Raw genomic sequence first — 15937 nt, forward strand, 5'->3', positions numbered from 1 at the left:
AAGTGAGGATGTGGGCTAAAACAGGAGTCAATAATGGTTACCTGTTGCGGGCCTGCCGTATCATGATAACGCTGATAATTTATGGTTGTGATAACCTGAGCGGGACTTGGGGTCCTGATAAGTCAATGTCTCAGCGCAGCCTTGAAATGTCAAGACCGGGTCCAGGCACACAATGATTTGGATGGACCACATCCTCTCTGTAGAGCGGAGAAGATGAGCAGTGCTGTAGAACACAACTTGAGACATCTGTGGTATTGTGTTGTGTGACACAACTGCATATTTTAGTGGCCTTTTTGTTATCACTAGTTGCTGCACCATTCCCCTCCTGTGCTTGGAAAGCAGATAGACTGGGAGTCCTGAGGGCTGCTGGGTCCACACACCTCTGGTACTCTGTAATACCCTTTTCACACTACTGAGCTGAGAAGTTCTCTACCGTGTTGGCTTAGTTACACATCCATCATAGTGTCTAGAATCAAGCTGGGAAAAAATAAACATCTGTAACAGTACTGATGGCATGACAAGGGTAATGAAACTGAACCAGTACGGTTGGAGTTGGTTTGATGGTGTGAAAAGGGTAATGAAACTGAACCAGTACGGTTGGAGTTGGTTTGATGGTGTGAAAAGGGTAATGAAACTGAACCAGTACGGTTGGAGTTGGTTTGATGGTGTGAAAAGGGTAATGAAACTGAACCAGTACGGTTGGAGTTGGTTTGATGGTGTGAAAAGGGTAATGAAACTGAACCAGTACAGTTGGAGTTGGTTTGATGGTGTGAAAAGGGTAATGAAACTGAACCAGTATGGTTGGAGTTGGTTTGATGGTGTGAAAAGGGTAATGAAACTGAACCAGTACGGTTGGAGTTGGTTTGATGGTGTGAAAAGGGTAATGAAACTGAACAAGTACGGTTGGAGTTGGTTTGATGGTGTGAAAAGGGTAATGAAACTGAACCAGTACGGTTGGAGTTGGTTTGATGGTGTGAAAAGGGTAATGAAACTGAACCAGTACGGTTGGAGTTGGTTTGATGGTGTGAAAAGGGTAATGAAACTGAACCAGTACGGTTGGAGTTGGTTTGATGGTGTGAAAAGGGTAATGAAACTGAACCAGTATGGTTGGAGTTGGTTTGATGGTGTGAAAAGGGTAATGAAACTGAACCAGTACGGTTGGAGTTGGTTTGATGGTGTGAAAAGGGTAATGAAACTGAACAAGTACGGTTGGAGTTGGCGTTGAAAAGAAGGGGCCTTACTTTGTGACTTTTGTACAATTACCATTTTTTTCAGCATTTCGTTGAACTTGTTTGGCCACATACTTAAAAATAGCACTCTGACGTGTAGAGTCCTGTTGAGGAATGCGAACTGCGGCCGTCCAGAGTTCTCTGCGGCAGGGAGGGAGGGGGAGAGGCTTTCTCATCTGCTCTGCACCATGGTCACATACAAGGCCCCATTTTCCCCTCTGTATGAAACACTCAGCCCACCATTTAGAAGAGCTGTGAAATCTGCATCTATCCTCAGTTCAGCCATGACTAACGGGTGGGCTGATCTATCCAGCTCTCCCATTTTTCTTACTCTACACTCTCGCCCCCCTTCTTTGAATATCTACATTTACATTTTACATTTAAGTCATTTAGCAGACGCTCTTATCCAGAGCGACTATCTAGTTTTCTTCCATCCATCTCTTTCCCTGAGGTGTTACTTCAGTCTTCATGCCTGCTACTCTAAAGAGGCCATGACCACCACAAACACTGTTACACCATCAGCAGCCATCAGAGGAGTTACTTAAGAGGATTCATCTGCTTGTCTGAGCTGCAGCTGATTCACCATGTGTCTTTTTGTTTTGTTTTTACCCATTAGGATGCAGCAGGAGGGTAGGGCCTATATGTCTTCTAGTGTCATCTGTTTTGTTTTCGCACAGATTGCTTGTTTAAGTCAACTAGGTAGACAAAGGTGAAAGTCCTGTGCTCAGGAGTCACAGAACATAAGACATTACATCTAGGCCCTACTCGATCAGAATAATGAAGGGTAAGGTTCCTTCTCACTCGTGGGGAAGCCAAGGAAGGAACCATGTTATAAGCCTGGCCCTGGCTACAATTTAACCATACATGTCCTGTTATAGGCCCTGGCTACAACTTAACCATACATGTCCTGTTATAGGCCCTGGCTACAACTTAACCATACATGTCCTGTTATAGGCCCTGGCTACAACTTAACCACACATGTCCTGTTATAGGCCCTGTTTACAATTTAACCATACATGTCCTGTTATAGGCCCTGTTTACAACTTAACCATACATGTCCTGTTATAGGCCCTGGCTACAACTTAACCATACATGTCCTGTTATAGGCCCTGGCTACAATTTAACCATACATGTCCTGTTATAGGCCCTGTTTACAACTTAACCATACATGTCCTGTTAGACCTGGCCCTGGCTACAACTTAACCATACATGTCCAGTTATAGGCCCTGGCTACAACTTAACCATACATGTCCTGTTATAGGCCCTGGCTACAACTTAACCACACATGTCCTGTTATAGGCCCTGTTTACAATTTAACCATACATGTCCTGTTATAGGCCCTGTTTACAACTTAACCATACATGTCCTGTTATAGGCCCTGGCTACAACTTAACCATACATGTCCTGTTATAGGCCCTGGCTACAATTTAACCATACATGTCCTGTTATAGGCCCTGTTTACAACTTAACCATACATGTCCTGTTAGACCTGGCCCTGGCTACAACTTAACCATACATGTCCAGTTATAGGCCCTGGCTACAACTGCTATCTTTGTGATGTGCCACTGCCCTCTGTGTGTGAGACATCCTGGATTAAGGAAGATTAGGTTAAATCCCGCTGGTCTGCCGGCCGGTAGCACTTCTTCCCCAGCAGTACCCGACCCAGGCTCTGAGGACCCTTATGTTCACAGCTGGGCGATGATTGGGGGTTAATCATCATGTTGGAGTAATATAATCATATGGATGACCTTATGTCATGATGAGCTGTAGCGATAACTGTCTGTCACTGCAACGTTTACATAATTTCCCACAGACTAGGTCCATTTGAGTTAAGGTGCTAATTGTCTATGCCCTGCCAAGTTGAGTGTAAGTTAGGAACTCTGTCAACCAGACACGTTTGCATTGAAGAGCTCCCTGACCTGAGAAGTTCAGGAAATCATCACAACCCACAGATGAAGGGCTTTATGGTTCTTCAGTTACTTCAGTTGCTGTTTTGAGGAGTTGCTGCCGGGTGTTGAATGAAGTCTTAATTCCTGTGTGACGCCCAATGCCTATGGCTAAGCTGGCCATAGATAATTTGTTTCTTACGTACATCACCCTGGGGCCTTTTTTGAGATCTTGCTGTATGGTAATGAGCTGTTCCAAATGACTGAATAGGCTCTGTCCATCCTTTTGTTGAAGGCCAGATAGTCAGACGTTTGACGTCACACCATTGCTGTGATTGTGTGTAGTGTAACTCTAGCCCTATAATTTAATGTGACTTGGTGTCCAAAACTCCCTAAACATGGATTGTGAAACACAACCGTTTTAAACCTGTCATCAGATCTGCTATTAATTGATTTAACTAAATTATAACCATTTAAGCTACAAGTGGCACAGAAATAGGATAGTTTGTTTGTGATTAGCTGAAAACCCTGGCCACTGTTGCCTAAGCCAGTTTGAGGCTACTGCTTGCAAGGTTTCTTATTGTGACGGTTTGGCCTTTAGCTGGGTTATAGCCTATAACCTCCAGGTAACATGCTTTGCACCAGATATTAGTTCTACTGTAGGCTAGCTACATAGTGCTAGTAGTGAGCTGGTTAGAGTATTGTAGAGAATTTGCCCCAGTTGTGGTCTTAGGTTTTGAAGTCTATGCTTTCTATTAATGCTTCTCTTCGTTCTCTCTAGGATGGCTTGGACGCGTTGGTGTACGACCTTGACTTTCCAGCCCTGAGAAAAAACAAAAGCATCGACAACTTCTTGAATAGATGTAAGTAGCTAGCCCATACAAGGTTCCTCTCCCCCATATGTCCTCCTCCCTTTGTGCAGAATCTCTGTCACTTACATCATATGTGTAGGACACGCACACAGACACGCACACACGCACACAGACAGGAGAGACTGGAGGCTGTTTTGGGGTCACCGCCTCGCCTCTATACATTCCTTGGCACTATTGTGTCTACAGCTCAGTCCACTCAGTGTCCTCAACAAAAGGGCTTTAATGAGTGGCTGGTGACCCACATGGTGTCCCCCTCAGACTGGGGGACCACCATGTCTATATGACTGGAACTTAGAGGTTGTGGCATTTTAACACAAGGACTGTCTGCAACTTTGGCATGTCATTAGTTTATGAATATGGTTATATATTGTATGTGCATGTGGCTACAATGGTAGTAAAGCATCTACCATAGATGAGGACAATTCTTCACAAACTGCTCCCCATATTGGAAATAAACAGTCAATACGAGCTACTGTAAAGCCTTGGGGCTACATCTATCACAGGCTATTTGTTCAGTTAGTCTTGCTGGGTACTTTCAGTGTTGGAGAGGCCTTGAAGGACATTATGGCAATGGGCTAGCTGTTTTGTGAAAGGGCTGGTTGCCAATGTCATCCCTTCAGGGGGTCTGTGCTCTTTGCACTGCTAGTGCTCTCCTCCTTGCAGACTACTAACCCATGACATGTAGTCTAATCATATTCTGTATGAGACCAGTAGCCAATATGCCTAGGCTACACTCAATCACATTAGCCAACATCTCTGCGGACAGCACAAACAAGTGATTTTATTTTCTCCCCCCATATTTTAGTCCAAGTGGGAAATGCTTGTAAAAAAACGTAATTTTTATCGCACTGTTTTTTATCACTTCTCAATCATGTACTTTTAGTTATGAAACCCTGAAACTGTAACTGCTGGAAACAACTCTGCATTCAAAATCGTCTCATTTTAATAGTTCTAGTCCTTGGCTTTATTTTTAGATCAATTGAACTCTGATGCACTGCACTCAGCCCCCCTTTTTTCCATGCATTCTTGTGCCAGTTGTGAACCATGCAAATAGAAAAACTACCCCTCCTGTTCAGCTATGACCAAATTTGGCTGAATACTATCTTCCCTAGGGCAGGGAAGCCAGAGTTGTTACATCAGATAGGCTCTCAGTACTGTAACACACTCTGTAAAGCAGTCAGTGGAGGAATCCAATCAGCTCAAAGACAGAGGTTTCTTTCACTACTTTGTCTGCCAGAAAAAACACAACCTGGGATGGTATGAATATCTCTCTCAACCGTATGCAACCCAAATGTAGAAAGCAATTCAAGGATCAATCAATCAATCAAATGTATTTATAAAGCATTAGCTGATGTCACAAAGTGCTGTACAGAAACCCAGCCTAAAACCCCAAACAGCAAGCAAAGCACAGGTGGCTAGGAGAAACTCCCTAGAAAGGCCGAAACCTAGAGGAACCAGGCTATGAGGGGTGGCCAGTCCTCTTCTGGCTGTGCAGGGTGGAGATTATAACAGAACATGGCCAAGATGTTCATAGATGACCAGCAGTGTCAAATAATAATAATCACAGTGGTTGTCGAGGGTGCAACAGATCAGCACCTCAGGAGTAAATGTCAGTTGGCTTTTCATAGCCGATCATTCAGAGTATCTCTACCGCTCCTGCTGTCTCTAGAGAGTTGAAAACAGCAGGTCTGGGACAGGTAGCACGTCCGGTGAACAGGTCAGGGTTCCATAGCCGCAGGCAAAACAGTTGAAACTGGAGCAGCAGCACGGCCAGGTGGACTGGGGACAGCAAGGAGTCATCATGCCAGGTAGTCCTGAGGCATGGCTCACTGGTCAAGGTTAACCGGTGTGTATGTAACATCCAAGTTCAATGGTACCTGTACTTCAGATATCTAGTGACGTTATTATTACAGATTTTCATCTGCGGTTTTATTTTTGTGTTATTTTTGTATTCTTTGCATGATGCTGTGGACAAAGTCCATTCAGTAATTTACTAATATACCCTGTTCTAACAAGTTTCCTTGTAATGTCATCTCTCCACCTCTCTTCTTTAGATAAGGACACAATCAGTAAGATCCGGGACCTGCGGATGAAAGCAGAGGACTATGAGGTGGTCAAGGTTATCGGGAGAGGGGCGTTTGGAGAAGTGCAGTTGGTGAGGATCGCCATTATGGTTATGCTAATTTGTCCTTTCGTGAATCACATAAACTTCTGTTTGTCTGCTTTCCCTTCTATATCTGTCTGCACTAGATGTATGAAGTATAACGTTATTATTATTTGGCTATAGGTTTGGCTTGACGCAAGCCATTCGCCCTAACTAGACTCTCTGCTCTCTCCCAGGTAAGACACAAAGCCACGATGAAGGTGTATGCCATGAAGCTGCTTAGCAAGTTTGAGATGATAAAGAGGTCAGACTCTGCTTTCTTCTGGGAGGAGAGGGACATCATGGCCTTTGCCAACAGCGCCCTGGTGGTGCAGGTATGGAACGCATAGTTCTTTAAAGTGACTCCTTAGTTTCGTCCTCACTTTGCTTACTAGGAATAATCTGTAAGGAAGCACAGTGATTGAGATTCTGGCAATTGTAATGCAATTTCTTTTTTTTTGCTTCTCCATACCTCCTAATGATGTTTGGTCGCTAACCCCCCCCCCCCCCCCACAGCTGTTTTATGCGTTCCAGGACGACCGTTACCTCTACATGGTGATGGAGTACATGCCCGGCGGAGACCTGGTCAACTTGATGAGCAACTATGACGTCCCTGAGAAGTGGGCCCGCTTTTACACCGCCGAGGTGGTGCTGGCTCTGGACGGGATCCACGCCATGGGATTCATACACAGGTACTACTGTTGCTGTTACTGGTACTGGACTTCTTCACTTCTATTGTAAAGGTGGCTCTAGTGTCTCTACTTCCTCTTTTCTGTAGTGGCCGTTTTCTCCACCCTTCTAAAGCTTCCTTGACAGGGACTTAAATCACCTGTTTAATGTACTGTTGGTTTGAGAATGCTTTGCTTGTATAATATCATGTTTTAGGTTCAAGAATTGCTGGTTTGTTATTTAAGCAATACGGGTTGCGGAGTGCCAACAGACCTTAGCCGTGGTATATTGGCCATGTACCACAACGCCCAGAGGTGCCTTATTGCTATTGTAAGCTGGTTACCAATGTAATTAGAGCAGTAAAAATAAATGCTTTGTCACATACCCGTGGTATACGGTCTGATATACCACGGCTGTCAGCCAATCACCATTCAGGGCTCGAACCACCCATTTTATAAATTACTTTATACAATGGCATCGTTGAATACTCCATCTGATTGGCTTGAAGGGCATTCTAGGGCATGCATTATTTCATTATAATGCACGGTATATTTGCACGGTAGAATTCAATGGCTATAGTTAATTCTTACATGTTCTGTGTTTGAGCTGCTGTTCGAATTGAAAACATTATTGCCGTTGTTGAATTCAATTTCCATAATGGCAGGGTGGACTGCTGGTTTGATTAGCTAAACTAGCAAGTCTGTTTGTTTGTTTGTTTACCAAGGCAACTACTGTCACACTTGTAAACTTGCTAGCTACTTCAGTGGATGTTGGACACATTTCTAGTGGCAAATGAACAAATTTCTCCCGGCAAATGTGTTAAATTATCGCCATGGTATTAAAGGGATAATCAACTTAGGGCTTTATGCGTTCTCTGGAAACTAATGCAACTCCATTGATGGTCAGTTTCACTCCTCTAGCGCGTCGTGGAAGACACCTCCCACGTCATTCATTATTATCCAGAGAACGCATAGCCTCTTGTTGATTATCCCTTAAGTGTCTTTTTATGTCTTTCAGGGACGTGAAGCCTGATAACATGTTGCTAGACAAAGCAGGCCACTTGAAGTTGGCAGACTTTGGGACCTGTATGAAAATGAACAAGGTAGCTATCGCACTAGCCTTCCAACGCACCGTGACTGATAATGAGAAGTTAATTGACACTATCACCCTGTAGAGTAGACTGTTGTTTAAGAGTTTAAACTGTTTGCTGCTTCCAAATGCTCTATTTAATTAATCTTAGTGATGGTTTATCAATATTTCCAACTTTTAACACATTTACTTAGCATTCTTCCTCTTACAAGCAGTGCCTTCAGAAAGTATTCATACCCCTTGACTTATTCCACATTTTTGTTGTAACAGCCTGAATAAAAAAATAAATAATTCTACACACAATGACCCATAATGACAGTGAAAACATGTTATTGAAAATGAAATGCGTCTATCTAATTTACATAAGTATTAACAGCCCTTTGTATGACACTCCAAATTGAGATCGAGTGTATCAAATTTCCTTTGATCATTCTTGATCACTACAAATTGTCCACTTGTTGCCTATTCAATTGTTTGGACATGATTTAGATAGACAGGTGTGTTTCTAAGGTCCCAGTTGACAGTGCATGTCAAAGCAAAATCAATACCATGATGTCCAATGAACTGTCCGTAGATCTGATTGCCTCATCACAATTCTTATATCTGGGGAAGGTTATAAAACAATTTCTAGAGTGTTGAAAGTTTCCAAGAGCACAGTGGTCTCCATCATTGGGGAAATTGAAAAAATGATGGAACTACCCAGACTGCCTAGAGCTGGCCATCCAACCAAACTGAGCAACCAGGCAAGAATGACCTTGGTCAGGGTGGTGACCAAGAACCCATTGACCACTCTAACAGAACTACAGAGTTCCTTGGCTGAGATGGGAGAACCTGCCAGAAGGACAACAGTCTCTGCAGCACTTCACCAATCTGGGCTTTATGGGAGAGTGGCCAGGCGGAAGCTGCTCCTGAGAAAAAGGCATGTAAAAGACACTGAGGTCATAAGGAAAAATATTCTGTGGTCTGATGATACAAAAAATTTACTCTTTGGCTTGAATGGAAACCGCTTTGTCTGGGGAAAACCAGGCATACCTAATCACCCGTCTAACACCATCCCTACCGTGGAGCATGGTGGTGGCAGCCACTGGTTAGAATTGAGGGAACAATGAATGGCGCCAAGTACAGGCAAATCCTTGAGAACCTGCTTTAGGGTGCAATTGACCTTAGACTGGGTAGTAGATTTTTGTTCCAACAGGACAATGACATCAAGCATACATCCAAGCAACGCTGTACTGGCTTAAGAACAAGAATATGAAAGTCCTCGAGTTGCCCAGCTAAAGCCCAGACTTAAATTTAATTTGAAAATCTGTGGAAAGACTTGAAGATTGCTGTTCCTGCCACACCCCATCGAACTAAACTGAGCTTGAGAAAATCTGCAAGGAAGAATGGGAGAGTATCTCCATCCAGATGTGCAGAGCTGATGCAGAGAGATACCCAAGATGACTCAAAGCTGTAATTGGCGCCAAATGTACTTCCTACAAAGTATTGACAAAGAGTTGTGAATAAATGAGATTTCTCAACAAAAAAAAAACATGTTTTCACTTTATCATTATGGGGTATTGTGTTTAGATGGGTGAGAGAAATCAATTTCATCCATTTTGAATTCTGGCAGTAATTACAACAAAATGTGGAATAAGTCAAGGGGTATGAATACTTTCTGAAGGCACTGTATCAGCACTTAGGCCTACAATTTGTTTTCTTGAACTATGAAAGCTTATGTATTTTAGAGCATATAAGCTTTGAACGATGCGACACAGCAGTGTTTTATAAATACAGTAGAATAGTAGTTTATGATTAATGCTCTTTCAGGATGGTATGGTCCGATGCGACACAGCAGTGGGAACGCCAGACTACATTTCGCCAGAGGTACTAAAATCCCAGGGAGGAGATGGATATTACGGCCGGGAGTGTGACTGGTGGTCCGTGGGAGTCTTCCTATATGAGATGCTTGTCGGTGAGTCGCAATAAGAGACCTTTTCTCATGCTGTTACGATCAGAAACAAACTGGTCGTACAATTTGAACCCCTATTGTAGTTCTGAAGCAGAGTATTCCCATTCATTTACAGGCAGCAAAAATACCATTGAGGATAGTCTTCTATTCCCTCTCTCTTATTTGACTCTGGTAGTACATAACGTCTTCCCCTTGTTTTGTCATATTGTGTAATCATCATGCCATGAATCCATACTATGCAAAGATGAAGTTGGAAAGAATACTATCTTGCTGCTCCTTTACTGCATATACAGTATCTTGTTTCACACATTGGCCACTTGTAGCAAATCGTGTTTACTTAATTTTTTTATCCCGTCCCCACAGGAGGCCTTTTGCCTCTTGGTAGGCCGTCATTGTAAATAAGAATGTGTTTTTAATTGACTTGCGTGGTTAAATAAAATAAAGACAAAAAAAAAGTTTGAAAAATATTTTTAGTTAGGATGGCAACAAATGAATTCTAAGTGGTTTTAATGGGCTTCCAACATTCTGATTGTTTTATACTCAACCGAACTAGGACAAAACTGACAGTTGTCCAATTTGTATAACTTTTAATTTAATTAACACTATCAGAATACCTTTTTATAGACGGTATTGTAAAAATCCATACTAGTATACCTTAATATATCCCCCAGCCCTACATTGCCACAACCTAAAGGAAGAGGCTAGGTATAGGGATAAAACTTTGTTCAAGTCTAAGGTAATAGTTAAGGGTTTACGTTTAGGTTAAGCAAACCCCCATTGAGAACCATTGAAAATATGTAGTCTTGGCTGGGTTCACTAGCTAACCTCACTGCCTGTGGTTTTGTGTGTCTATAGGTGACACACCGTTCTACGCTGACTCGTTGGTGGGGACGTACAGTAAGATCATGAACCACAAGAACGCACTAACCTTCCCTGAAGACAGCGACATCTCCAAGGACGCCAAGAACCTCATCTGTGCCTTCCTGACTGACAGGTGAGGATGATGATGACTTTATTTTTATGCGCGGTTAGAAAATAAAAACTGGTGGTGCGGAAAGCCCTGATTTTATACTGTTTGATCAGAGAAATCATTCATGTTTTTCCAATGATTTCCCTAGTTGACAAGTCTATGGAACGGGTCTAGTGTCATGAACTCATTGACTTGATTAGACTTTGTAATCAGTCAAACATCAAGCTGTGTTCTTCTCAAGAGCTATCAATCACGTCTAAAGCTTTCACTACGTTGTGTTCAGAGTTAGTTTCAAAGCCATAGACTCTGTATAACAATGGACATTATCAGTGGATTGCAGAATGACTTAACGGTACCTTGTTCTGATTCCCTGTTACTAGGGAGGTGCGACTGGGCCGTAACGGGGTGGATGAGATCAAGAGGCATCCTTTCTTCAAGAACGACCAGTGGACATGGGAGAACATCCGAGAGAGTGAGTTGTGTTCAGGTCAACCAGCAGCGCTTTCATGATTCCTATGTGTTTGTAACACCCCAGCCCCCTGCACTGCTCTGTTGTCAGACTGCTTTTAGTGATAATACATGTTTTCCCATTGACCTACTGCGGACAGTCTCAGGAAATTCCAGAATAAGATCCATTCAGTAACCCATGGCCACGCACTGAGTGATTGCAACGATTCCACTTTTAGTGGTGTTATCAGTTTGAAACCAATTTGAACCTGGATGGTTTATTTTGAGGGTGAGAACGGGAGGAAAGCAGTCCTGGGTCATGTCCAGTAGTTGCAAAGCTTTTTGCTGCGGTGTACCCTACTGAACAGCACCTTGGCGTGAGTGTTGATGAGGTCTCCGGTTGCAGCGGAGAGAGTAGAGGCGGGGGCAAAATGTAAATCCACTGCCTATAGCAGCTCTTTACTGGGTTTATATTAAATACGCTGAAGGGCTGCAGTCATCACTTTGGCCTGGCCACACCGCCCCTAGCCCTGCTCTGGCATGCCCTGCCATGCCACCAGCACCGGCTGTCCTAGCTGCTCCTTTAGATACTCCCCTAGCTGATTAGCTGGGAGACCTTGGAATGGAACCCTATTCCCTACACTTCATAGTGAAAAGGTGCAAAGTAGTACACCTCATAGGGAATAGGATGCCGTTTCTGAGGCATAAAAAGCCCTTGAATATCTACTGTCAACTCACTATATCAACTGTCGGACTGAATGCTTTGTGTTTATAGTTGATGCATTTTATATCTAAGTAGTCTAGATTGACGAGACAGTTTAAGAGGGGAGAGAAAGACTGACATATTTGACAGCAGAACTTTGCCATAAGCAGAGATGAGTTAGTGTGGTGCCAGGACTATAGGAGAAGGAGGGCGCTATATACACGGGGTACCGGTACAGTGTCTATGTGGGGGGGTACAGGTTAGAGGTAATTTGTACATGTAGGTAGGGGTGAAGTGACTATGCATAGATAATAAACAGCGAGTAGCAGCAGTGTACAAAACAAATGGGGGGGATCAATATAAATAGTCCGGTGGCCATTTGATTAATTGTTCAACAGTCTTATGGCTTGGGGGTAGAAGCTGTTAAGGAGCCTTTGTCTTGCTCACATTGAGGGAGAGGTTGTTTGTCCACATGGTCCACACACACCTGAACAGTCTTGAAGACTGCAAGGCAGCGCCTTTCCCCTTCAGGAGGCTGAAAAGATTTGGTATGGGCCGTCAGATCCTCAAAAAGTTATACAACTGCACCATTGAGAGCATCTTGATTGGCTGGATCACCGCTTGGTATAGCAATTGTACCGCCCTTGACCTCAAAGCGCTACAAAGGGGGGTGCGTAAAGCCCAGTACCTCACTGGGGCCGAGCTCTATGCCATCCAGGACCTCTATATCAGGCGTAGTCAGAGGAAGGCCTGAAAAATTGCCTAAGATTCCAGCCACCCAAGCCATTCACTGTAACAAAGTATCGGCTCTAAGACAGCTGCTAGTCATTTAATGGTACCCAAACTATCTGCACTGACTCATGCACTGACCCTACGCATACTCACTAGACATTATATACACACTACACTTACACACACTACACTTTCTCACTCACACTACACTTTCTCTCACACTACACTTTCTCTCACACTACACTTTCTCTCACACTACACTTTCTCTCACACTACACTTTCTCTCACACTACACTTTCTCTCTCACTACACCTTCTCTCACACTACACTTTCTCTCACACTACACTTTCTCACTCACACTACACTTTCTCTCTCACACTACACTTTCTCTCTCACACTACACTTTCTCTCTCACACTACACTTACTCACACTACACTTACTCCCTCACTCACACTACACTTACTCCCTCACTCACACTACACTTACTCACACTACACTTACTTACTCACACTACACTCACTCACTCACACTACACTCACTCACTCACACTACACTCACTCACACTACACTCACTCACTCACACTACACTCACTCACTCACACTACACTCACTCACTCACACTACACTCACTCACTCACACTACACTTACTCACTCACACTACACTTACTCACTCACACTACACTTACTCACTCACACTACACTTACTCACACTACACTTACTCACTCACTCACACTACACTTACTCACTCACTCACACTACACTTACTCACTCACTCACACTACACTTACTCACTCACTTACACACTCACACTGCACGTACACTTACTCACTCACACTGCACGTAGACTTACTCACTCACACTACACTCACTCACACTACACTCACTCACACTACACTCACTCACACTACACTCACTCACTCATACTGCACGTACACTTACTCACTCACACTGCACGTACACTTACTCACTCACACTACACTCACTCACACTACACTTATTCACTCACTCACACTACACTTACTCACTCACTTACACACTCACACTGCACGTACACTTACTCACTCACACTGCACGTACACTTACTCACTCACACTGCACGTACACTTACTCACTCACACTGCACGTACACTTACTCACTCACACTGCACGTACACTTACTCACTCACACTACACTTACTCAGTCACTCACTCACACTACACTTACTCAGTCACTCACTCACACTACACTTACTCAGTCACTCACTCACACTACACTTACTCAGTCACTCACTCACACTACACTTACTCAGTCACTCACTCACACTACACTTACTCAGTCACTTACACTTACTCACTCACTCACACTACACTTACTCACTCACTCACACTACACTTACTCACTCACACTGCACGTACACTTACTCACTCACACTACACTTACTCACTCACTCACACTACACTTACTCACTCACTCACGCTACACGTACTCCCTCACTCACGCTGCACGTACACTTACTCACTCACACTACACTTACTCAGTCACATTACACTTACTCAGTCACTCACTCACACTACACTTACTCAGTCACTCACTCACACTACACTTACTCAGTCACTCACTCACACTACACTTACTCAGTCACTCACTCACACTACACTTACTCAGTCACTCACTCACACTACACTTACTCAGTCACTCACTCACACTACACTTACTCAGTCACTTACACTTACTCACTCACTCACACTACACTTACTCACTCACTCACACTACACTTACTCACTCACACTGCACGTACACTTACTCACTCACACTACACTTACTCACTCACTCACTCACACTACACTTACTCACTCACTCACGCTACACGTACTCCCTCACTCACGCTGCACGTACACTTACTCACTCACACTACACTTACTCAGTCACATTACACTTACTCAGTCACTCACTCACACTACACTTACTCACTCACTCACACTGCACGTACACGTACTCACACTGCACGTACACGTACTCACTCACACTGCACGTACACCCTCTCACTCACTCACACTGCACGTACACCCTCTCACTCACTCACACTGCACGTACACCCTCTCACTCACTCACACTGCACGTACACCCTCTCACTCACTCACACTGCACGTACACGTACTCACTCACTCACACTGCACGTACACCCTCTCACTCACTCACACTGCACGTACACCCTCACACTCACTCACACTGCACGTACACCTTCTCACTCACTCACACTGCACGTACACCTTCTCACTCACTCGCACTTGTCACGAACCGGCTCAAAGCCCGTAACAAAAGGGAGACAACGTGGAGATAAGGAGTAACAAATATATATTTATTAAATAAAGTAACTAAGTACAATGGTGTGTGTAATCAGTAATCAGTAGTGTAAGTGAGTGTTTAGCATGCATGAATGTGATAATGCAGGGTGTTGAAAGGTGCCAAAGCAAACAACCAAAAAGCACCACGAAACACAACAAAATCTATCAAGGTGTCTGCATGGAGAGAGTCTCCTCCATGAATGGGGAAGTGGTGCATTTATCCTATGACAGTGGGCCCAGGTGTTTCCCATGTAGCTGATGACCTTCCCAACTCCGCCCACCGGCATCCTAATAAGGAAACAAGAACAAAGAGAATACGGCAGACAGAGTGGGAGGGTCGTCACACACTGCACGTACTCACTCGCGCACTGCACGTACACTCACTCGCGCACTGCATGCACACTCACTCGCGCACTGCACGCACACTGCACGCACACTCACTCGCGCACTGCACGCACACTCACTCGCGCACTGCACGCACAGTCACTCGGCAACTGCACGCACACTCACTCGGCAACTGCACGCACACTCACTCGCGCACTGCACGCACACTCACTCGCACACTGCACACGACAACGCCAACAAACATACATAGACACATGCACTCTCTCACACACACACTTCTATACTCATCATTTGCTGTTGCTACTTTGGGGCGGCAGGTAGCCTTGTGGTTAGAGCGTTTGGCCAGTAACCGAAAGGTTGCTGGATCGAATCCCCGAGCTGACAAGGTACAAATTTGGCATTCTGCTCCTGAACAAGTCAGTTAACCCACTGTTCCCCTGTAGGCCATCATTGTAAATAAGAATTGGTTCGTAACTGACTTGCCTAGTTAAATTAAATAAATAAATACTCTGTTCTTTATTTTACTCTTATCTCATTATTACTAGATTACTTGTAGTTTTTCATGTTTGTCTG

The 15937-nt window shown here is 44.0% G+C and overlaps 1 protein-coding gene across 2 annotated transcripts in view; it reads left to right on the top strand.

The window, feature by feature from the left end:
- LOC139550555 (rho-associated protein kinase 1-like) overlaps positions 1-15937 on the top strand; it is an 80076-nt gene that overhangs the window by 39554 nt on the left and 24585 nt on the right. For both annotated transcript variants that reach the window (XM_071361510.1, XM_071361511.1), the window contains exons 2-9: positions 3897-3978; positions 6042-6142; positions 6328-6465; positions 6647-6822; positions 7817-7901; positions 9698-9842; positions 10695-10833; positions 11190-11281. In XM_071361510.1, the coding sequence (XP_071217611.1) occupies positions 3897-3978; positions 6042-6142; positions 6328-6465; positions 6647-6822; positions 7817-7901; positions 9698-9842; positions 10695-10833; positions 11190-11281 (958 nt within the window). The remainder of the gene's footprint in view (positions 1-3896; positions 3979-6041; positions 6143-6327; positions 6466-6646; positions 6823-7816; positions 7902-9697; positions 9843-10694; positions 10834-11189; positions 11282-15937) is intronic.

The sequence above is a fragment of the Salvelinus alpinus genome, chromosome 23 (genome assembly GCF_045679555.1).
Source record: "Salvelinus alpinus chromosome 23, SLU_Salpinus.1, whole genome shotgun sequence".
Lineage (NCBI taxonomy): Eukaryota > Metazoa > Chordata > Actinopteri > Salmoniformes > Salmonidae > Salvelinus > Salvelinus alpinus.